At 44.0% G+C, this 24,039-nt stretch overlaps 1 protein-coding gene across 1 annotated transcript; it reads right to left on the minus strand.

The window, feature by feature from the left end:
• Positions 1-18,150: 18,150 nt before the first annotated feature.
• LOC107002374 (ATP-dependent Clp protease proteolytic subunit-related protein 1, chloroplastic) lies at positions 18,151-23,600 on the minus strand. The gene is made up of 9 exons (XM_015200364.2): positions 23,307-23,600; positions 21,858-21,973; positions 21,508-21,711; positions 21,294-21,398; positions 20,351-20,413; positions 19,961-20,072; positions 19,049-19,110; positions 18,538-18,720; positions 18,151-18,454 (listed from the first exon to the last, which is right to left on the minus strand). Exons 1-9 carry the CDS (start codon positions 23,539-23,541, stop codon positions 18,380-18,382), a joined length of 1,155 nt encoding a protein of 384 aa, XP_015055850.1. The 5' UTR covers positions 23,542-23,600; the 3' UTR covers positions 18,151-18,379.
• Between the last annotated feature and the right edge of the window lie 439 nt (positions 23,601-24,039).

Below are 24,039 nucleotides of genomic sequence, written 5' to 3' on the forward strand. Positions count from 1 at the left end.
AATCCACATAAGGATTCTTGAAGATTTATTGAAAAATTTCCTTCAAATTTTATATGTTTCAGACACCTCGATTGCTTCAAGAATTTTTATATAACCTTCATTGTTTAATTAGACATGACAATTATTCATTATATGTATTCAAGTTTTTCATATGTTGCGAGATAAAAAAAAAATCTCATTGCATCCACCATAGGAGAAAACTTCTCCAATAATGTCAAGATTTTTGCAACAAACCTTTATGCCACAAGGCACAAGCCGTGCTTGATATCTTACGGTTATACTATCGCATAATAATTTATTTTTACACTGACATTATACCTTGATTTATGGACTATCAGTCCAAAATGTCACTTTCTAAGTGAAACAAAATATACTTAAATTATGCATTTTACTTGGCCAATCATTATATATCCACACTCTATGACAGATTTGAATTCAAGATTCTCGTCACAATTTATATCATTGAGCGCTACCTCATATTAAAGATACCGTCGACTATTATTTGGTATTGATTCCAACAAGAAATAACTTATCGAGATCTCTTCATTTTTCATCATTTTTTAGGTACCTGAACCTTTTCCGAGGTTTTATGAAGTGTTATGTCAATGTGCTCTTTTATAGCACTTGCCTCATTATTATGACCATATTGATCATTTGCTCCTCTCCTTCTTCAAGGAATTTTATATTTGGAACCGATTGATCTATTACGCTTTCGGCGTATCGTAGACTCTGTCCTTCAAGGACTTCACATTGAAGCATTTGCAGTTGAATTATATCATAGGGTCAATACATTCATTTTGCAATTGATTTGCAACATTATGCAAATGAATTATCCCTTAAACTTTAAGTCCACATATTTAACGAGGATCTAGATAATTCATAATTAACCTCACACATAATTTTCAGCTGTCAATCATCTCTCTCCCTAATGATAGAAAATCTAACATTCATCCCAACCTTATTTGGGAATTCATCTTTGTGCATGGTGGAGCAATTAAAATCACACATTCAACATTTTAGATGAATATTATTTGGTTCCTGACCCTGAACCAATTTTAATGGGGAAACTATGTTGGCTTGATGCATTCATGTGTTGCTACATGTTAAATAAAATTATATCATACCAAATCTTATTTGGGAGTTTTGTTCTCATAATCATGATTAGCTATAATTGGAGGCATACGATTTCGGCTAAATCAACCAGCATTATCAATATAATTTCATTATTTGGAACTATGCTCTTAATTTAACATTCGAGCTAACAACCTTACAAACATCAATTGTAAGTTGATACCATAGCACATGTGATCATCGATATATACATCTATTATATAGTTACAAATGATCCACATGGTGGGTGAATGGGCTCATATTCACCTTTTTATTATATGTTTCAAAAACTTCAGGGGATCACAATCCCAACCTTAACTGGTACATGCAATGATCATTTTATCAAGAGAACAAGCAACGGAAGAGAATTCTTGAAGAATCTTTTATTTCTTTCTCATATAATCCACATGAATTCTCAATTACATTTGCATCACATTTAAACCAGAATGGTCAACCGGCCATGCCAACCGATCTTTATTTCAGTACACCTATAATTTACTTTTGCATGTGATTCCATCGACATGCCCACGTTTGTGTGCAACAAACAAGAGGAAAAAATGGGTAATCTTTTACATAATATTTATAACCCGCTTTAATTGTAGTAATCTGAAGATAATAAATCTTTTCATAATTTATAGTCTCAATATTTATTTTCAATTCATCCGAAACTAAAAAGTTTCTTTTGAGACTTACTACAACCCCAATAGTATTCCTCTGGTAAGAATACAACTCATTAGAGCTTGCAATTAATTTTGTGTACTATCACATATTCCATGACACCATCCATATGGTGAATATCCCCTCAAAGAGAAATTATATTATTATTGTCATGGTCAAAAATTATTACGAGTAAGACATGTTTATTGCGCTACTTTTATTGTACCATAGGTACACAAGCATGACAAATTTGTATTGCCACACAATTATATTATTTTGGTCATGGCACAACCTTTATAGGCAAAAACTTTTATTTCTTTTGCCCTTTTGATAGTTTAAAAATAAACATACCATAATATTTATGACGTATAAACGTACACGACCATTGACCATTTCTCCCAAATAAAAACTTATTTATTCCTCTCAAACCTCTCGTAGAGATGAGCTGTGACATATATCATTTTTTTTCTCAAACCTTCCTTAGAGGTGAGTTATGGAACCCATAATGATTTTATCACATCTTGACTTATTCTCTTATAGAATGGTCGAGCATTTACAATACTCATCACAAGTCACGTTCTCTTCGAAGAATGGACTAATCATTTACATGTACTTCATAAATTGCATTATAAGCACATTGTTATGACTTTAAAATTCACCATATTTCCATGACACACCACAATATCGCTTTAAAAGACCAAGTGTACCATCACTTTATCTTCTTATCTTTTGATGGAGGATTTATAAACTGTCACGACCCAAAACTGAGCCGCGACTGGCACCCACATTTACCCTCCTATGTGAGCGAACCAACCAATCTAAACCTTAACATTTCAATTTAATATCAACATAAAGCAATGCGGAAGACTTAAACTCATTAATAAAAGACAATTCAATAACTTCTAAAATTCAACATCTATTATTTCCCCAAAATCTGGAAGTCATCACCACAAGAACATCTATGATCAAATTACTAAACTAAGAGTATTCTAAGAAGCTAAAATAAACAAAAGCTAGTCCATGCCGGAACTTCAAGGCATCAAGACATGAGGAAGAAGATCCAGTCCAAGCTAGAAGCATTAGCTCACCCTGAAATCCGGTGTAATGAAGACTGGCTAGAGTTGCGGTTGAGTTGAAGACGACGGTACGTTTGCTGCACTCCACAAATAACAAAGGAAAACAAATACAAGTAGGGGTCAGTACAAAACACGGGTACTGAGTAGGTATCATCGGCCAACTCAAAATAGAAAACAGTATATATCAGATAATATCATAAATCAACTACAATACTCAACGTGTAGCAACAACAAGTTCTATAATCATTAATAAGCACCGCCAAGTTCACACATGAGGACTCAAGCCTCAATACCATACTCATTTGGGAATTAGGTTCATTAGATTGAGTATATTAACATCTTTCAAGATTCATTATCTTTATTCCTCTTGTGTCGGTACGTGACACTCCGCTCCCCTACTACTATGTGTCGGTACGTGACACTCCGATCCCCTAAATCTACGTGTCGGTTCGTGACACCCGTCCCACTAATTCTATGTGTCGGTACGTGACACTCTGACCCCCTAATTCTACGTGTCGGTTCGTGACCCCCGATCCCCTAATTCTACGTGTCGGTTCGTGACATCCGATCCCCTAATTCTACGTGTCGGTTCGTGACACCCGATCCCCTAATTCTACGTGTCGGTTCGTGACACCCGATCCCCTAATTCTACGTGTCGGTTCGTGACACCCGATCCCCTAATTCTACGTGTCGGTTCGTGACACCCGATCCCCTAATTCTACGTGTCGGTTCGTGACACCCGATCCCCTAATTCTACGTGTCGGTTCGTGACACCCGATCCCCTAATTCTACGTGTCGGTTCGTGACACCCGATCCCCTAATTCTACGTGTCGGTTCGTGACACCCGATCCCCTAATTCTACGTGTCGGTTCGTGACACCCGATCCCCTAATTCTACGTGTCGGTTCGTGACACCCGATCCCCTAATTCTACGTGTCGGTTCGTGACACCCGATCCCCTAATTCTACGTGTCGGTTCGTGACACCCGATCCCCTAATTCTACGTGTCGGTTCGTGACACCCGATCCCCTAATTCTACGTGTCGGTTCGTGACACCCGATCCCCTAATTCTACGTGTCGGTTCGTGACACCCGATCCCCTAATTCTACGTGTCGGTTCGTGACACCCGATCCCCTAATTCTACGTGTCGGTTCGTGACACCCGATCCCCTAATTCTACGTGTCGGTTCGTGACACCCGATCCCCTAATTCTACGTGTCGGTTCGTGACACCCGATCCCCTAATTCTACGTGTCGGTTCGTGACACCCGATCCCCTAATTCTACGTGTCGGTTCGTGACACCCGATCCCCTAATTCTACGTGTCGGTTCGTGACACCCGATCCCCTAATTCTACGTGTCGGTTCGTGACACCCGATCCCCTAATTCTACGTGTCGGTTCGTGACACCCGATCCCCTAATTCTACGTGTCGGTTCGTGACACCCGATCCCCTAATTCTACGTGTCGGTTCGTGACACCCGATCCCCTAATTCTACGTGTCGGTTCGTGACACCCGATCCCCTAATTCTACGTGTCGGTTCGTGACACCCGATCCCCTAATTCTACGTGTCGGTTCGTGACACCCGATCCCCTAATTCTACGTGTCGGTTCGTGACACCCGATCCCCTAATTCTACGTGTCGGTTCGTGACACCCGATCCCCTAATTCTACGTGTCGGTTCGTGACACCCGATCCCCTAATTCTACGTGTCGGTTCGTGACACCCGATCCCCTAATTCTACGTGTCGGTTCGTGACACCCGATCCCCTAATTCTACGTGTCGGTTCGTGACACCCGATCCCCTAATTCTACGTGTCGGTTCGTGACACCCGATCCCCTAATTCTACGTGTCGGTTCGTGACACCCGATCCCCTAATTCTACGTGTCGGTTCGTGACACCCGATCCCCTAATTCTACGTGTCGGTTCGTGACACCCGATCCCCTAATTCTACGTGTCGGTTCGTGACACCCGATCCCCTAATTCTACGTGTCGGTTCGTGACACCCGATCCCCTAATTCTACGTGTCGGTTCGTGACACCCGATCCCCTAATTCTACGTGTCGGTTCGTGACACCCGATCCCCTAATTCTACGTGTCGGTTCGTGACACCCGATCCCCTAATTCTACGTGTCGGTTCGTGACACCCGATCCCCTAATTCTACGTGTCGGTTCGTGACACCCGATCCCCTAATTCTACGTGTCGGTTCGTGACACCCGATCCCCTAATTCTACGTGTCGGTTCGTGACACCCGATCCCCTAATTCTACGTGTCGGTTCGTGACACCCGATCCCCTAATTCTACGTGTCGGTTCGTGACACCCGATCCCCTAATTCTACGTGTCGGTTCGTGACACCCGATCCCCTAATTCTACGTGTCGGTTCGTGACACCCGATCCCCTAATTCTACGTGTCGGTTCGTGACACCCGATCCCCTAATTCTACGTGTCGGTTCGTGACACCCGATCCCCTAATTCTACGTGTCGGTTCGTGACACCCGATCCCCTAATTCTACGTGTCGGTTCGTGACACCCGATCCCCTAATTCTACGTGTCGGTTCGTGACACCCGATCCCCTAATTCTACGTGTCGGTTCGTGACACCCGATCCCCTAATTCTACGTGTCGGTTCGTGACACCCGATCCCCTAATTCTACGTGTCGGTTCGTGACACCCGATCCCCTAATTCTACGTGTCGGTTCGTGACACCCGATCCCCTAATTCTACGTGTCGGTTCGTGACACCCGATCCCCTAATTCTACGTGTCGGTTCGTGACACCCGATCCCCTAATTCTACGTGTCGGTTCGTGACACCCGATCCCCTAATTCTACGTGTCGGTTCGTGACACCCGATCCCCTAATTCTACGTGTCGGTTCGTGACACCCGATCCCCTAATTCTACGTGTCGGTTCGTGACACCCGATCCCCTAATTCTACGTGTCGGTTCGTGACACCCGATCCCCTAATTCTACGTGTCGGTTCGTGACACCCGATCCCCTAATTCTACGTGTCGGTTCGTGACACCCGATCCCCTAATTCTACGTGTCGGTTCGTGACACCCGATCCCCTAATTCTACGTGTCGGTTCGTGACACCCGATCCCCTAATTCTACGTGTCGGTTCGTGACACCCGATCCCCTAATTCTACGTGTCGGTTCGTGACACCCGATCCCCTAATTCTACGTGTCGGTTCGTGACACCCGATCCCCTAATTCTACGTGTCGGTTCGTGACACCCGATCCCCTAATTCTACGTGTCGGTTCGTGACACCCGATCCCCTAATTCTACGTGTCGGTTCGTGACACCCGATCCCCTAATTCTACGTGTCGGTTCGTGACACCCGATCCCCTAATTCTACGTGTCGGTTCGTGACACCCGATCCCCTAATTCTACGTGTCGGTTCGTGACACCCGATCCCCTAATTCTACGTGTCGGTTCGTGACACCCGATCCCCTAATTCTACGTGTCGGTTCGTGACACCCGATCCCCTAATTCTACGTGTCGGTTCGTGACACCCGATCCCCTAATTCTACGTGTCGGTTCGTGACACCCGATCCCCTAATTCTACGTGTCGGTTCGTGACACCCGATCCCCTAATTCTACGTGTCGGTTCGTGACACCCGATCCCCTAATTCTACGTGTCGGTTCGTGACACCCGATCCCCTAATTCTACGTGTCGGTTCGTGACACCCGATCCCCTAATTCTACGTGTCGGTTCGTGACACCCGATCCCCTAATTCTACGTGTCGGTTCGTGACACCCGATCCCCTAATTCTACGTGTCGGTTCGTGACACCCGATCCCCTAATTCTACGTGTCGGTTCGTGACACCCGATCCCCTAATTCTACGTGTCGGTTCGTGACACCCGATCCCCTAATTCTACGTGTCGGTTCGTGACACCCGATCCCCTAATTCTACGTGTCGGTTCGTGACACCCGATCCCCTAATTCTACGTGTCGGTTCGTGACACCCGATCCCCTAATTCTACGTGTCGGTTCGTGACACCCGATCCCCTAATTCTACGTGTCGGTTCGTGACACCCGATCCCCTAATTCTACGTGTCGGTTCGTGACACCCGATCCCCTAATTCTACGTGTCGGTTCGTGACACCCGATCCCCTAATTCTACGTGTCGGTTCGTGACACCCGATCCCCTAATTCTACGTGTCGGTTCGTGACACCCGATCCCCTAATTCTACGTGTCGGTTCGTGACACCCGATCCCCTAATTCTACGTGTCGGTTCGTGACACCCGATCCCCTAATTCTACGTGTCGGTTCGTGACACCCGATCCCCTAATTCTACGTGTCGGTTCGTGACACCCGATCCCCTAATTCTACGTGTCGGTTCGTGACACCCGATCCCCTAATTCTACGTGTCGGTTCGTGACACCCGATCCCCTAATTCTACGTGTCGGTTCGTGACACCCGATCCCCTAATTCTACGTGTCGGTTCGTGACACCCGATCCCCTAATTCTACGTGTCGGTTCGTGACACCCGATCCCCTAATTCTACGTGTCGGTTCGTGACACCCGATCCCCTAATTCTACGTGTCGGTTCGTGACACCCGATCCCCTAATTCTACGTGTCGGTTCGTGACACCCGATCCCCTAATTCTACGTGTCGGTTCGTGACACCCGATCCCCTAATTCTACGTGTCGGTTCGTGACACCCGATCCCCTAATTCTACGTGTCGGTTCGTGACACCCGATCCCCTAATTCTACGTGTCGGTTCGTGACACCCGATCCCCTAATTCTACGTGTCGGTTCGTGACACCCGATCCCCTAATTCTACGTGTCGGTTCGTGACACCCGATCCCCTAATTCTACGTGTCGGTTCGTGACACCCGATCCCCTAATTCTACGTGTCGGTTCGTGACACCCGATCCCCTAATTCTACGTGTCGGTTCGTGACACCCGATCCCCTAATTCTACGTGTCGGTTCGTGACACCCGATCCCCTAATTCTACGTGTCGGTTCGTGACACCCGATCCCCTAATTCTACGTGTCGGTTCGTGACACCCGATCCCCTAATTCTACGTGTCGGTTCGTGACACCCGATCCCCTAATTCTACGTGTCGGTTCGTGACACCCGATCCCCTAATTCTACGTGTCGGTTCGTGACACCCGATCCCCTAATTCTACGTGTCGGTTCGTGACACCCGATCCCCTAATTCTACGTGTCGGTTCGTGACACCCGATCCCCTAATTCTACGTGTCGGTTCGTGACACCCGATCCCCTAATTCTACGTGTCGGTTCGTGACACCCGATCCCCTAATTCTACGTGTCGGTTCGTGACACCCGATCCCCTAATTCTACGTGTCGGTTCGTGACACCCGATCCCCTAATTCTACGTGTCGGTTCGTGACACCCGATCCCCTAATTCTACGTGTCGGTTCGTGACACCCGATCCCCTAATTCTACGTGTCGGTTCGTGACACCCGATCCCCTAATTCTACGTGTCGGTTCGTGACACCCGATCCCCTAATTCTACGTGTCGGTTCGTGACACCCGATCCCCTAATTCTACGTGTCGGTTCGTGACACCCGATCCCCTAATTCTACGTGTCGGTTCGTGACACCCGATCCCCTAATTCTACGTGTCGGTTCGTGACACCCGATCCCCTAATTCTACGTGTCGGTTCGTGACACCCGATCCCCTAATTCTACGTGTCGGTTCGTGACACCCGATCCCCTAATTCTACGTGTCGGTTCGTGACACCCGATCCCCTAATTCTACGTGTCGGTTCGTGACACCCGATCCCCTAATTCTACGTGTCGGTTCGTGACACCCGATCCCCTAATTCTACGTGTCGGTTCGTGACACCCGATCCCCTAATTCTACGTGTCGGTTCGTGACACCCGATCCCCTAATTCTACGTGTCGGTTCGTGACACCCGATCCCCTAATTCTACGTGTCGGTTCGTGACACCCGATCCCCTAATTCTACGTGTCGGTTCGTGACACCCGATCCCCTAATTCTACGTGTCGGTTCGTGACACCCGATCCCCTAATTCTACGTGTCGGTTCGTGACACCCGATCCCCTAATTCTACGTGTCGGTTCGTGACACCCGATCCCCTAATTCTACGTGTCGGTTCGTGACACCCGATCCCCTAATTCTACGTGTCGGTTCGTGACACCCGATCCCCTAATTCTACGTGTCGGTTCGTGACACCCGATCCCCTAATTCTACGTGTCGGTTCGTGACACCCGATCCCCTAATTCTACGTGTCGGTTCGTGACACCCGATCCCCTAATTCTACGTGTCGGTTCGTGACACCCGATCCCCTAATTCTACGTGTCGGTTCGTGACACCCGATCCCCTAATTCTACGTGTCGGTTCGTGACACCCGATCCCCTAATTCTACGTGTCGGTTCGTGACACCCGATCCCCTAATTCTACGTGTCGGTTCGTGACACCCGATCCCCTAATTCTACGTGTCGGTTCGTGACACCCGATCCCCTAATTCTACGTGTCGGTTCGTGACACCCGATCCCCTAATTCTACGTGTCGGTTCGTGACACCCGATCCCCTAATTCTACGTGTCGGTTCGTGACACCCGATCCCCTAATTCTACGTGTCGGTTCGTGACACCCGATCCCCTAATTCTACGTGTCGGTTCGTGACACCCGATCCCCTAATTCTACGTGTCGGTTCGTGACACCCGATCCCCTAATTCTACGTGTCGGTTCGTGACACCCGATCCCCTAATTCTACGTGTCGGTTCGTGACACCCGATCCCCTAATTCTACGTGTCGGTTCGTGACACCCGATCCCCTAATTCTACGTGTCGGTTCGTGACACCCGATCCCCTAATTCTACGTGTCGGTTCGTGACACCCGATCCCCTAATTCTACGTGTCGGTTCGTGACACCCGATCCCCTAATTCTACGTGTCGGTTCGTGACACCCGATCCCCTAATTCTACGTGTCGGTTCGTGACACCCGATCCCCTAATTCTACGTGTCGGTTCGTGACACCCGATCCCCTAATTCTACGTGTCGGTTCGTGACACCCGATCCCCTAATTCTACGTGTCGGTTCGTGACACCCGATCCCCTAATTCTACGTGTCGGTTCGTGACACCCGATCCCCTAATTCTACGTGTCGGTTCGTGACACCCGATCCCCTAATTCTACGTGTCGGTTCGTGACACCCGATCCCCTAATTCTACGTGTCGGTTCGTGACACCCGATCCCCTAATTCTACGTGTCGGTTCGTGACACCCGATCCCCTAATTCTACGTGTCGGTTCGTGACACCCGATCCCCTAATTCTACGTGTCGGTTCGTGACACCCGATCCCCTAATTCTACGTGTCGGTTCGTGACACCCGATCCCCTAATTCTACGTGTCGGTTCGTGACACCCGATCCCCTAATTCTACGTGTCGGTTCGTGACACCCGATCCCCTAATTCTACGTGTCGGTTCGTGACACCCGATCCCCTAATTCTACGTGTCGGTTCGTGACACCCGATCCCCTAATTCTACGTGTCGGTTCGTGACACCCGATCCCCTAATTCTACGTGTCGGTTCGTGACACCCGATCCCCTAATTCTACGTGTCGGTTCGTGACACCCGATCCCCTAATTCTACGTGTCGGTTCGTGACACCCGATCCCCTAATTCTACGTGTCGGTTCGTGACACCCGATCCCCTAATTCTACGTGTCGGTTCGTGACACCCGATCCCCTAATTCTACGTGTCGGTTCGTGACACCCGATCCCCTAATTCTACGTGTCGGTTCGTGACACCCGATCCCCTAATTCTACGTGTCGGTTCGTGACACCCGATCCCCTAATTCTACGTGTCGGTTCGTGACACCCGATCCCCTAATTCTACGTGTCGGTTCGTGACACCCGATCCCCTAATTCTACGTGTCGGTTCGTGACACCCGATCCCCTAATTCTACGTGTCGGTTCGTGACACCCGATCCCCTAATTCTACGTGTCGGTTCGTGACACCCGATCCCCTAATTCTACGTGTCGGTTCGTGACACCCGATCCCCTAATTCTACGTGTCGGTTCGTGACACCCGATCCCCTAATTCTACGTGTCGGTTCGTGACACCCGATCCCCTAATTCTACGTGTCGGTTCGTGACACCCGATCCCCTAATTCTACGTGTCGGTTCGTGACACCCGATCCCCTAATTCTACGTGTCGGTTCGTGACACCCGATCCCCTAATTCTACGTGTCGGTTCGTGACACCCGATCCCCTAATTCTACGTGTCGGTTCGTGACACCCGATCCCCTAATTCTACGTGTCGGTTCGTGACACCCGATCCCCTAATTCTACGTGTCGGTTCGTGACACCCGATCCCCTAATTCTACGTGTCGGTTCGTGACACCCGATCCCCTAATTCTACGTGTCGGTTCGTGACACCCGATCCCCTAATTCTACGTGTCGGTTCGTGACACCCGATCCCCTAATTCTACGTGTCGGTTCGTGACACCCGATCCCCTAATTCTACGTGTCGGTTCGTGACACCCGATCCCCTAATTCTACGTGTCGGTTCGTGACACCCGATCCCCTAATTCTACGTGTCGGTTCGTGACACCCGATCCCCTAATTCTACGTGTCGGTTCGTGACACCCGATCCCCTAATTCTACGTGTCGGTTCGTGACACCCGATCCCCTAATTCTACGTGTCGGTTCGTGACACCCGATCCCCTAATTCTACGTGTCGGTTCGTGACACCCGATCCCCTAATTCTACGTGTCGGTTCGTGACACCCGATCCCCTAATTCTACGTGTCGGTTCGTGACACCCGATCCCCTAATTCTACGTGTCGGTTCGTGACACCCGATCCCCTAATTCTACGTGTCGGTTCGTGACACCCGATCCCCTAATTCTACGTGTCGGTTCGTGACACCCGATCCCCTAATTCTACGTGTCGGTTCGTGACACCCGATCCCCTAATTCTACGTGTCGGTTCGTGACACCCGATCCCCTAATTCTACGTGTCGGTTCGTGACACCCGATCCCCTAATTCTACGTGTCGGTTCGTGACACCCGATCCCCTAATTCTACGTGTCGGTTCGTGACACCCGATCCCCTAATTCTACGTGTCGGTTCGTGACACCCGATCCCCTAATTCTACGTGTCGGTTCGTGACACCCGATCCCCTAATTCTACGTGTCGGTTCGTGACACCCGATCCCCTAATTCTACGTGTCGGTTCGTGACACCCGATCCCCTAATTCTACGTGTCGGTTCGTGACACCCGATCCCCTAATTCTACGTGTCGGTTCGTGACACCCGATCCCCTAATTCTACGTGTCGGTTCGTGACACCCGATCCCCTAATTCTACGTGTCGGTTCGTGACACCCGATCCCCTAATTCTACGTGTCGGTTCGTGACACCCGATCCCCTAATTCTACGTGTCGGTTCGTGACACCCGATCCCCTAATTCTACGTGTCGGTTCGTGACACCCGATCCCCTAATTCTACGTGTCGGTTCGTGACACCCGATCCCCTAATTCTACGTGTCGGTTCGTGACACCCGATCCCCTAATTCTACGTGTCGGTTCGTGACACCCGATCCCCTAATTCTACGTGTCGGTTCGTGACACCCGATCCCCTAATTCTACGTGTCGGTTCGTGACACCCGATCCCCTAATTCTACGTGTCGGTTCGTGACACCCGATCCCCTAATTCTACGTGTCGGTTCGTGACACCCGATCCCCTAATTCTACGTGTCGGTTCGTGACACCCGATCCCCTAATTCTACGTGTCGGTTCGTGACACCCGATCCCCTAATTCTACGTGTCGGTTCGTGACACCCGATCCCCTAATTCTACGTGTCGGTTCGTGACACCCGATCCCCTAATTCTACGTGTCGGTTCGTGACACCCGATCCCCTAATTCTACGTGTCGGTTCGTGACACCCGATCCCCTAATTCTACGTGTCGGTTCGTGACACCCGATCCCCTAATTCTACGTGTCGGTTCGTGACACCCGATCCCCTAATTCTACGTGTCGGTTCGTGACACCCGATCCCCTAATTCTACGTGTCGGTTCGTGACACCCGATCCCCTAATTCTACGTGTCGGTTCGTGACACCCGATCCCCTAATTCTACGTGTCGGTTCGTGACACCCGATCCCCTAATTCTACGTGTCGGTTCGTGACACCCGATCCCCTAATTCTACGTGTCGGTTCGTGACACCCGATCCCCTAATTCTACGTGTCGGTTCGTGACACCCGATCCCCTAATTCTACGTGTCGGTTCGTGACACCCGATCCCCTAATTCTACGTGTCGGTTCGTGACACCCGATCCCCTAATTCTACGTGTCGGTTCGTGACACCCGATCCCCTAATTCTACGTGTCGGTTCGTGACACCCGATCCCCTAATTCTACGTGTCGGTTCGTGACACCCGATCCCCTAATTCTACGTGTCGGTTCGTGACACCCGATCCCCTAATTCTACGTGTCGGTTCGTGACACCCGATCCCCTAATTCTACGTGTCGGTTCGTGACACCCGATCCCCTAATTCTACGTGTCGGTTCGTGACACCCGATCCCCTAATTCTACGTGTCGGTTCGTGACACCCGATCCCCTAATTCTACGTGTCGGTTCGTGACACCCGATCCCCTAATTCTACGTGTCGGTTCGTGACACCCTGACCCCCTAATTCTACGTGTCGGTTCGTGACCCCCGATCCCCTAATTCTACGTGTCGGTTCGTGACATCCGATCCCCTAATTCTACGTGTCGGTTCGTGACACCCGATCCCCTAATTCTACGTGTCGGTTCGTGACACCCGATCCCCTAATTCTACGTGTCGGTTCGTGACCCCCGATCCCCTAATTCTACGTGTCGGTTCGTGACATCCGATCCCCTAATTCTACGTGTCGGTTCGTGACACCCGATCCCCTAATTCTACGTGTCGGTTCGTGACATCCGATCCCCTAATTCTACGTGTCGGTTCGTGACACCCGATCCCCTAATTCTACGTGTCGGTTCGTGACCCCCGATCCCCTAATTCTACGTGTCGGTTCGTGACATCCGATCCCCTAATTCTACGTGTCGGTTCGTGACACCCGATCCCCTAATTCTACGTGTCGGTTCGTGACACCCTGACCCCCTAATTCTACGTGTCGGTTCGTGACCCCCGATCCCCTAATTCTACGTGTCGGTTCGTGACATCCGATCCCCTAATTCTACGTGTCGGTTCGTGACACCCGATCCCCTAATTCTACGTGTCGGTTCGTGACACCCGATCCCCTAATTCTACGTGTCGGTTCGTGACACCCGATCCCCTAATTCTACGTGTCGGTTCGTGACACCCGATCCCCTAATTCTACGTGTCGGTTCGTGACACCCGATCCCCTAATTCTACGTGTCGGTTCGTGACACCCGATCCCCTAATTCTACGTGTCGGTTCGTGACACCCGATCCCCTAATTCTACGTGTCGGTTCGTGACACCCGATCCCCTAATTCTACGTGTCGGTTCGTGACACCCGATCCCCTAATTCTACGTGTCGGTTCGTGACACCCGATCCCCTAATTCTACGTGTCGGTTCGTGACACCCGATCCCCTAATTCTACGTGTCGGTTCGTGACACCCGATCCCCTAATTCTACGTGTCGGTTCGTGACACCCGATCCCCTAATTCTACGTGTCGGTTCGTGACACCCGGTCCCCCTAATACTACGTGTCGGTTCGTGACACCCGATCCCCTAATCTCATTCTATTAATTCATCAATCCTTCTTTTATACCAAGGCATCATCAACCCCATTACTTTAATTCATCAATCCTTCTTTTATACCAAGGCATCATCAATCTCATTACTTTAGTTCATCAAGCCTTCTTTTATACCAAGGCATCATCATCTCATTACTTCAGTTCATCAAGCCTTCTTTTATATCAAGGCATCATCATTAACAAGAGATTAGGTTTTTATCAAGATTTGGGATTCAATAGCTTCATCATGCTTATTTCATCACAATCATATATATAAAAATCACATCATGCATGCACACAATTAAGCATATAGAAGACTTTATAATACTACCCAACACATATCATTCGCTATTAAGAGTTTACTACGAATAGCATAAAAACCATAACCTACCTCCACCGAAGATGCGTGATCAAGCAAGCAAATTCTCAAAAATCCTTGCTATCCTCTTCGTTCCTTTCTCTCTCTACTCGTTCTCCCTCTTTTTCTGTTCTTTTTCTTTTTCTTATTCAAACCCTCTTTCTTTTACCCTAATTAGCATATAATTAAGTATAAAGATGGTAATAAAACCCACTAATTAACTTAAGGTTACCTCTTTTAACCCCCAAGTAATTAGACTTATTAACATTAACCCTCTAACTTTATAATTAAAGCAGAAATAGTCAAAAACGCCCCTTAAATAACTAACAGAAATCCGACCCAGCCTGGGATTACGCAGCCTGTGACGGGCCGTCGTGCCTGCGACGGTCCGTCCTGCTGCTCCGTCACAGAGTTCAGAGACTAGATTTTTACCAAGAGTCTGTGACGGCCCGTCACGCCTGTGACGGTCCGTCCTGCCATTCCGTCACGAAGTTCAGAGAGTCGATTTCAGTACCCAAATTTCAGAAGTCTAAGTGTTCTGGAACGAGACACCTGCGACGGTCCGTCGTGCCCACGACGGTTCGTCCTGCAGGTCCGTCGCCAAGTTCAGAGAGTCGATTTCAGTACCCAAATTTCAGAAGTCTAAGTCTTTTGGAACGAGACCCCCTCGACGGCCCGTCGTTCCCATGACGGTCCGTCGTGGGTTCCGTCGACTCACACAGTTTTTCCAGAAATAAAATCTGCTGCTCAAAACGACTAAACAGGTCGTTACATAAACTTGCCAAATTATTGGGTCGACAACATTCACAAGTCTAATGACCTTTCGTACCATTTTGATAATAAAAATTGCCTTCACATTTTGAAGGGTTGTTTGGAGAACCCATAGTGTTCTTCCTTTTATAATTACCACAATGATGACTATTATAATCCCGTCCTTTCACGTCCTTTTTCATATCGTTAATCATTTGTCATCTTTCAGACTAATTATTTACTGTTACCACATTCATATGATAGAATGGAGCAAGTCAAGCGGATTTCAAAATTATCATATGTTGCTACCACATTCTTTTCAAGGAATGGAGCAAATTCAATATGATGAATCTCAAGACTTTTCATCAAAATATATTATTTTTGCCTTAGTTATCATTATCATCATTATGGTGCATTAGAACTTAAATCCAACGTCTTATCCATGTAAAGTCATCTTAGGTCATAAATATATGAGATTGGATCCAATATATTATCATCATGGTGCATCAAAACTCATATTGATGTATTACCCTCTTGGTGCGATAGAACTTGATCTATCGTTTTATCCTCGAATATTTTTCATTATGTGCGCCCGAACTTTAAACTGATGTCTTACTCTTTTGGTGCGATGGGACTTGAATCCATCGTCTACCCTTCAATCAATGTCATATAAGTCAATATCAATAGAACTCAACCATGAGCCTTTAAAAGAAATAAAGAATTATAGAAACAAATTTAGTCAGAATAATATTGAGAGTTTTCTCACCTCTAGCAATTATAAATATTAATAAGTTCCTCATAATTAACACTTGGAAGTTCAACATGAAAATTTGCTTCTCTATTCTTCAATTCTTTTCTGAAACGAAGAATTGTTAATATAATAATAAACCAATGTATAAAATTGTTAAAGTAAAACAAATCAGACTTTTCTACCTTTTCATATATACTAAGCTAAATTATTAGTATAAGAGGAACTTTTGAAAATATAAATGTGCAACATGAAAAAATAAATAGAACATGTTCCTACTCACAAGTGTTTCAACTACAACACTTTTACGAAGTACTATAACTTTTAGAGCATTTTCATGCTGATAACGTGTTATAAAATCAAGCTCATAATATAATATAAGAAAAGAAGACACGAGAAGTAAGATGTAGGAGAAAGAATATTTTTCTTCTATTCAAGTGTATCCTCTAAATGGTGAATGACATCTCTTGTTATAATGTTGAGATATCACTCCCAAAGGTCACAAATTAGTAGATACATAGTTATCCAAATAGTTTTTATCACCTCGGAAACATGTATACATGAGTGCAATAAAGTATTGACTATATCTAAAGGACAATCCACACAATTCAATGGATTTATAACATGATATATAGTGTTTTTTTCTTACATATAATAATCATTTGATTTTTTTGTAAATTTTTCTACATTTAAAAGTAAAGTCAGGGGTAATAATTCCTGCCAAATTCCTTTGATGTGCAAGAACTTAAAATGTTTTTCATTGTGTAAGTAATAATCTTGAATTTTATCGTCCTTTTACAGTGTTCAATAGTGCAAGTTATCTCCAGACTCAAGAGTACACCATCTCTGTTATATGATGTTATAAAAAATAAATAGTATAACTCTTTTAAGAGCACACATAATTTAAAAAAATTAAATTGAAAGCTAATTGAAAAGGATAAATATTTAATTTTATTATTTTAATCCATGTATATACTCATACAATTTATTCGACATTCTACCATGCATAGAATTAGACAGAGATTTCCTCAAGTTATATGACTATTAATTTGTGTAAAATTACTAAAGCACAACCAAACACAGTATAAAATTAATACATGAATAAATTTTATGCAATATTTGAAACCTACCAACCAAGCATTGTATAAAATTAAAACATGAATAATTTGTATTCATTCACAAACCAAACAATGTATAAAAGTAATAAACAAATTATTCATGCATGTTTTAGGTTGAGTTTTAACCAGCTACCAAACAGCTCCTTGTAATCCAAGTATATGAAGAATATATATATATTATTTTTCCTATGACAAGGGGAATCCGCAGCCTCTACCCTTTGGATGCGCACAAAATCAAACATCTACTCATTTATAATAACTTGCAAACCACATAACAAAGGTAACTCACACTAGACGAGTAAGAGAAAAGAAAATACAACACTGTTATATATATATATATATATAAGACAAGAGTAAGAGAAAAGAAAATACGACAATGGATATTCTCATCTTTCTTCTTAATTTTACTACATTATCTTTTGTTTTATAACACTTCTCAATTCTATTTTGGATGCTTATCCATCTATTTTTTTCCTGTTATCTTCTTGCTTTCCTTTTTCCTCCTCTACCTAGGTCCGCAATTGTAGTTACAGGATATGAAACAAAATGATACTATAGCAAAAGGGATGAATTTAGTGGAAAAAGAATAAACTTTAAAAAGAAATACGTAGAGATAAAGAAATAACTAAAACTGTGAAGTGACAAATGATCTGATACAAGAATAAGAAAATTCATTTATATCATGCACCATCACTATCTGATTCTATACTGGTACACAAAATTGACATTGTAAATACTTTTCACCAACCACTGCACGATAGTCGTAAAATCATATACCCAGTTTTATACCATGGGTGCACAGACAAGTAACCAGACACTTTGATCCTCAGAACTAGACAGGAACATCAGTTGTTTCTGAAAGTTCAGGATCATTATCACTCTTTCATTCACCTGAACCCGGAGGGAGCAGCTTGAGCACCTGGTCTCGACATTCTAGATTGGATGAGCATCTCTTCATAGTTCTGATTACAAAAAATATCAATGTGAACGGCATGAAACAAGAAAGCCAGCATAGTAGTTGGAAAATATCTCAAAGTAAATTTACCCGTTTGTCAAATGCATCGTCACTTGAACTAATTATCTTATCTGCAAGGCCATAGTCAATGGCCTCTTGCGCCCTGAAATATTTAGGCCGTAGGATATCTTTCTTTATTTCTTCCTTTGGTTTTCCAGTTCCTTCTGATAATAGCTCAAGGTAATACTCTGAGTTTGATTCTAGTTCTTTGGCCTGTGGAGGCAAAGTAGCAGAATACTTTAGTCACAAATGACAGACTGGGATAGGCAGGTGTCACCGTACACATTGCAAACCTTATGTGATCCATATGCGCAAAATTTAACTTCAACGAGCAATTTCATTACTGTTTATGATGCACATATACAGTGACAAAGTAGCAGAATACTTTAGTCACAAATGACAGACCGGGATAGGCAGGTGTCACCGAACACATTGCAAACCTTATGTGATCCATATGCGCAAAATTTAACTTCAACGAGCAATTTCATTACTGTTTATGATGCACATATACACATGGACATAGCTAGAGAGAAAGAATAACCTTTATCCACAACTCTGTCGGTGATCCACTGGATTTGCTGACCTTGGGTAAATACAATTTGGCTGCAATCCATCAATAGTGTGAATATCAAAAGCAGTAAAAACTGAAAACTAGAATAAATTTGGCAGGCATGAGTGTGGAGGTCTTTGAATGATGTACATAGAAGATAGTTATCATGAGTCACCAAAAACAATTGTTCAGCTTCTAACCTAAACCCCTCCTCCCACCAACCAAAAAATAAAAAAGGAAAGCATATATGAGGAGGATGGAGGAAATGAAGAATGTAGCAGAGGAATAGAGGATTGATGAATTACAAAAAGTTATTATGAAATGAAGGGATAAAGCGCAAGTACCCCTAAACTATGACCGAAATTTCAGAGACACACCTTAACTAAAGTAAAGGCCCTATTAACCCCCCCCCCCCAAAAAAAAAAAAGAAATATCTTTTTGGCCTACGCAGCCTCCAAATATCTCCCACACCCCTCAACAAAGTGGAGACACGGAGTGTTCCATAAGTCAAAAGGTGTACAAAATTATAAAAAATCAAGGTGAGTTCATGGGGTAATAGGACCTTAGTTTAGTTAAGGTGTGTATCTGGGATTCCGGTCACAGTCTAGGGATACTTGTGCCTTACCGCTAAAATGAAGTATAGCAACTTCTGTCTACACTACAGCACTTGTGTGATAGTACAGTTGAGAAGCAATTTTTAGAAACCATCCTCACACCATGGACGTGTCAAGTTAAATAGTGATTCAGTTCGTCATGTTGTGATAGATACACACCCTTAAGCAAAAATATGTGGCTCCCGTCTATCATTGGTACCAACTATGAATTAGAAACACAGAAGATCATATGATCATACAGTTGCCAGTGTGAGAATCAAGATAATGAGGGTGAAAAGTTGAGCCTTACTAGATGAATTTGGCTGCACAGCACGGAACCCTTTCTTTCCTTGTGACAGAAGCATTGCTGCTTGACCAAAAGCCATGCCACAGTTTACCGTATATACATCTGATTTGCAGTACTAGTGACAATTAAAAACACACAAGTAATAAGTCAGATGAATAAAGATCGCAGTCTTGGGAAACATATAGATAGATAAGATGCATCAAATTGTTCTCCCATTGATGTTTTACTGCTATGGAGACTAAGGGTGGCTTTGTTCAATTTCTCATTATTTGTTCTAAAATTCAACTGAGATACTTACTCAATATCACGACCAACATAAGTAAACATCAAGTTCAAACATTAAACTCAATATCACAATAAAATAAGTAAACATAAAAGTCTAGAGATGCTTACTCTTATCATGTCAGCAATGGCATATGCCTCTGTTTCAGAACCGACAGTCTCCATTTCGTCATTCTGGGGAAAGCAAGAGTACATCAGCAGCAGGGAAATATTAACCAAGTATAACATGTATGTTCGGTCAACAAATGGAATGACATGGATTTTTTATGATTCTTGGATGACTTCGGCCCAGGAAACACATCCTCTATAGCATTTGGCTAGTGTGAGATGATTCTCTGGATTAGCAAATCAGTGATCCCAATTTATGTTAGGAATTTGAAAGCCAGATAAATCATATTGAGCAAAACCAAAATATGTTATCCTTACTTCAGGAAGAATGTACCGTCTTGTGCAGACATACGATGCAGCAAGTACATATCTAGTACAGAAATATGGACTATGCAATACATAACTTCTTGAGAAAGAAAATATTTTACATATTGCATGTAGACCACATCTCAAAAATGTGTAGATGCATATAACATGTATACAGTAATAAATTATTTGTGTATGTGAATACTGTATTAAAGCATATACATATGCATGGTATCAATATCTGAAGTTTTCACTGATACGATTCGTACAACATATATCTACCTCTGAGATTAATATTATGATGCATGGACATATTTGAATATAAAATGTATGCAAGAATGCAGATGGATACAAACATTTTCAAGGTTATTATTCATAATTCATTTGCATGTGAGGTTATTGTCATTTGGTAGACAAATAAGACTCCCAGATCCCTATGTGCAATTGCCACGGTGTGTCATCCTAAGATCAATCATCCAACCCTCCCTATGAGTGTCTTTGATAACTCATCTTATCCTCCAATTATATAAGCTACCAAAATGAAAGAATAGCTTGATAAATCATTCTACACTTCTCATCTTACCTTGTTCCAGAAACTAAATTTATTCGGAGAAATTAAATTGGATGCACACTGTCTTACCTGGGTACCAGATGAATTTATATATAGGTATACGGGCTTTGTTGGATTATCGAAATCCAACCACATAAACTGTGCAACAATAAGCTCTGTAACAGCTTCTACAATCTGTGGCAATATAACGGTAAACCAATATGAGAATCAGAATAAGGACAGTGCAAATGTAAAATGCATGCAACCACTTAAAGGGAGGCAAGATCTAGGAAAAGGTTAATACAGGCATGCCCAGATAGACAATTCTAGCATCTAAAAGCAAAGATGGCAAATCAGGAGGCGCAGTTGGGGATCTATCAGATCTTGCTCCTCCTCCTCCGTACATGCTGACGCTCATGCTGCATGTTGAAGGGCCCTGTTTATTCATGCCTGACATACTCCACATTCCACCATTTTTCAGATAGTTATGGGATGAAGATATATTCTCCTGTAATCAAAATATATTAAATGTTTTTTTTTGTAAGAACACAGACTTAGCAATGGGATATTTAAACAAATTTAACACACCTGACATCATGAAGCCATTAAAATACATGGAAACTAATCAAGAAATGAGTATAAAAAAGAACTTACTTCAGTGACGCTTCCCGACTGTCGCCGGGCTGGGTTATCTTCTGTCATGAACATATCCATCTGTGACGGAGAAAGGCCGTAAAGATACTGAGGGGCATTCTTATAGTTGTTCAGTACTACAAAAGGATAGTATACATGATTAAGAGCAGCATCTTCACAAATAATAGTAAAAAGAAGATATAAACAACACGAACACAGTAAATTGAAAAATTAGAGTAGAGAAGAACAAGGAAACAGCAGTACGAGTGCAAAGGACCATTCCACAAATACCAGATTCACTTGAATGACGACCAAAGATTTCTGAAACATACATTCTTTTCCAACTTGAAAACACATAGGGAGTGTTCAGTATGAAGGAGAACACTTCACAGAAATGTTTGGATCACTTAAAATGTTCCGAAAATGTTTTCCAAATGGACTTATTTTCCTCCAATTTAAGGAAAATGAAATCCCTACATAAAGGAAAATATTTTCCAAAATCTCTTTCAACCTTACCACCCTGACCCAACTTCTAACCTTGACCTAGGACTTAACTCCCAGCCCTAACTTGAAACTCTACCGAATCCCGACTTGGTGTCAAGGTCGGGTCCTGGCTTGGGGTTGAATCTTAGATCTTGATTCGGGTCAAGGTCGTGGTTGGGGTTGGTTGTCGGGGCAAGGTTAGGCTAGGGTGGGGTCAAAGATCACTTTCTGAGTCGGGGTCTTTGTTAGGATCGGGTCCCGAGCTTGGGTCATGTTTTGGGTCGGTGTTGGGTTCAGTTCTGGTCGGGGTCCAAGTTCGTGTTAAATAGTGAGTGTCATAGTATATGACCAAATTATATTCAAATGCTCTTCGAACAATATTTTCTTCTTACTAACCGAACAACAAGAAATAAGTAAGAAAAACACTTATTTTCTAGGAGCACATTTTCCTCCCTACCAAAGACACCCATAAAGTAATTCTCTCGTTCTCTCCCCCTTTTTCTTTGTGATTTTACAATATGTTGCTCAAACTTTTCCAAAATGTTGCCTTTCTATTCTTCACTGATATTCTTCCTTTCCATTACTACTTTGTTTTCTTCAGTAGAGCCGAGGGTTTTCCGGAAAAGACCTCTCTACCTCCACAAGGTAGGAGTAAGGTTAGCATACACTCTATCCTCACCAAACCACGGGGTATATTATTGTTGTTGTAGATTTAAACATTTAAATTTTAATGCAGTTCAAAATATCCATATTGAGATTTTCTTAATCTTAATAAAAACAAATGATCATAAAACAAACGAGGCCTAAGAAGATCTCCGAGATGGAAAATATTTAAAAAAAAAAAAGTGTTTCCAAGGTAAATAATGTGAATTAACAAAATCTCAATTCTCAATCCCCAAACTAGTAAATAATCAAAAGCATTTCATTTCAATACAAACAAAGGTGCGAAATTAGGGTTGCGTTTGAAAATTGGACAAGGTCACTTACGTCCATCTTTGAGATAGTCTTGTCTGAACTGTTTGGGTATATGGTTGAAAGACTGGGCTACCGGAGAGCTGTAAGAATATCCTCGAACGCCGGCGTTGGGTCTATGAAGAGAATCTGAAAAGAAGAAATTGGGGGTGGGAAGGAAAGTTGATTTATGGAGTACAATATGAGAGGGATTATTAGCAAGAGTAGGGCAAGAAAGTGGAGAGAGAAGCAAGGAAGAAGCCATGGACATTTTTTCGTCTTCAAAACTCACTTCTGGTTCCTTGTGAGGAAGAAGAACAAATGTAAAATGTGGCTGGGAATTGAACTACATCACTTCACCTTAATGGGCCGGATTGTATGACATAAAGCCCAATTCATCTGCTGTTGAACTGTCCAATTTATTAAAAAAACTCATATATCTATACTAAACTACCAATCTATATATATAGGCTTAAGTCATTTGTAGCCCCTTAAAGTTGTTCGCATAATTTATTTAGACACCTCAATTGAAGCTAGTACCCATTGAACACTTTAACCTTAAAAGTTTTATTTCAATTAGACACAAAATGTCTATCACCAGAAAAATAAAAATGCGTGAAATACAAACACAAATATATAACAAATATACCAATGAAACAACGACACGTGGCTGTCAAATTCAATTTTTTTAAAAGTTCTTTTTAAAAATCCAAAAATAATTTTAAGAATATAAAATTAACTCTTCTAATTAACTCCCCCACCCCCACCC

Source organism: Solanum pennellii, chromosome 10 (assembly GCF_001406875.1).
Source record: "Solanum pennellii chromosome 10, SPENNV200".
Taxonomy (NCBI): domain Eukaryota; kingdom Viridiplantae; phylum Streptophyta; class Magnoliopsida; order Solanales; family Solanaceae; genus Solanum; species Solanum pennellii.

Bases quoted from the DNA above. Each gene is read 5' to 3' on its own strand.
- LOC107002374 (XM_015200364.2), bottom strand. From the start codon at position 23,541: ATGTCCATGGCTTCTTCCTTGCTTCTCTCTCCACTTTCTTGCCCTACT. The intron at 21,974-23,306 runs GTAAGTGACCTT...ATCCTTTTGTAG, and splicing joins AGACTATCTCAAAGATGGAC to TACTGAACAACTATAAGAAT. The intron at 20,073-20,350 runs GTAAGCATCTCT...AATTGTCACTAG, and splicing joins CCATTGCTGACATGATAAGA to TACTGCAAATCAGATGTATA.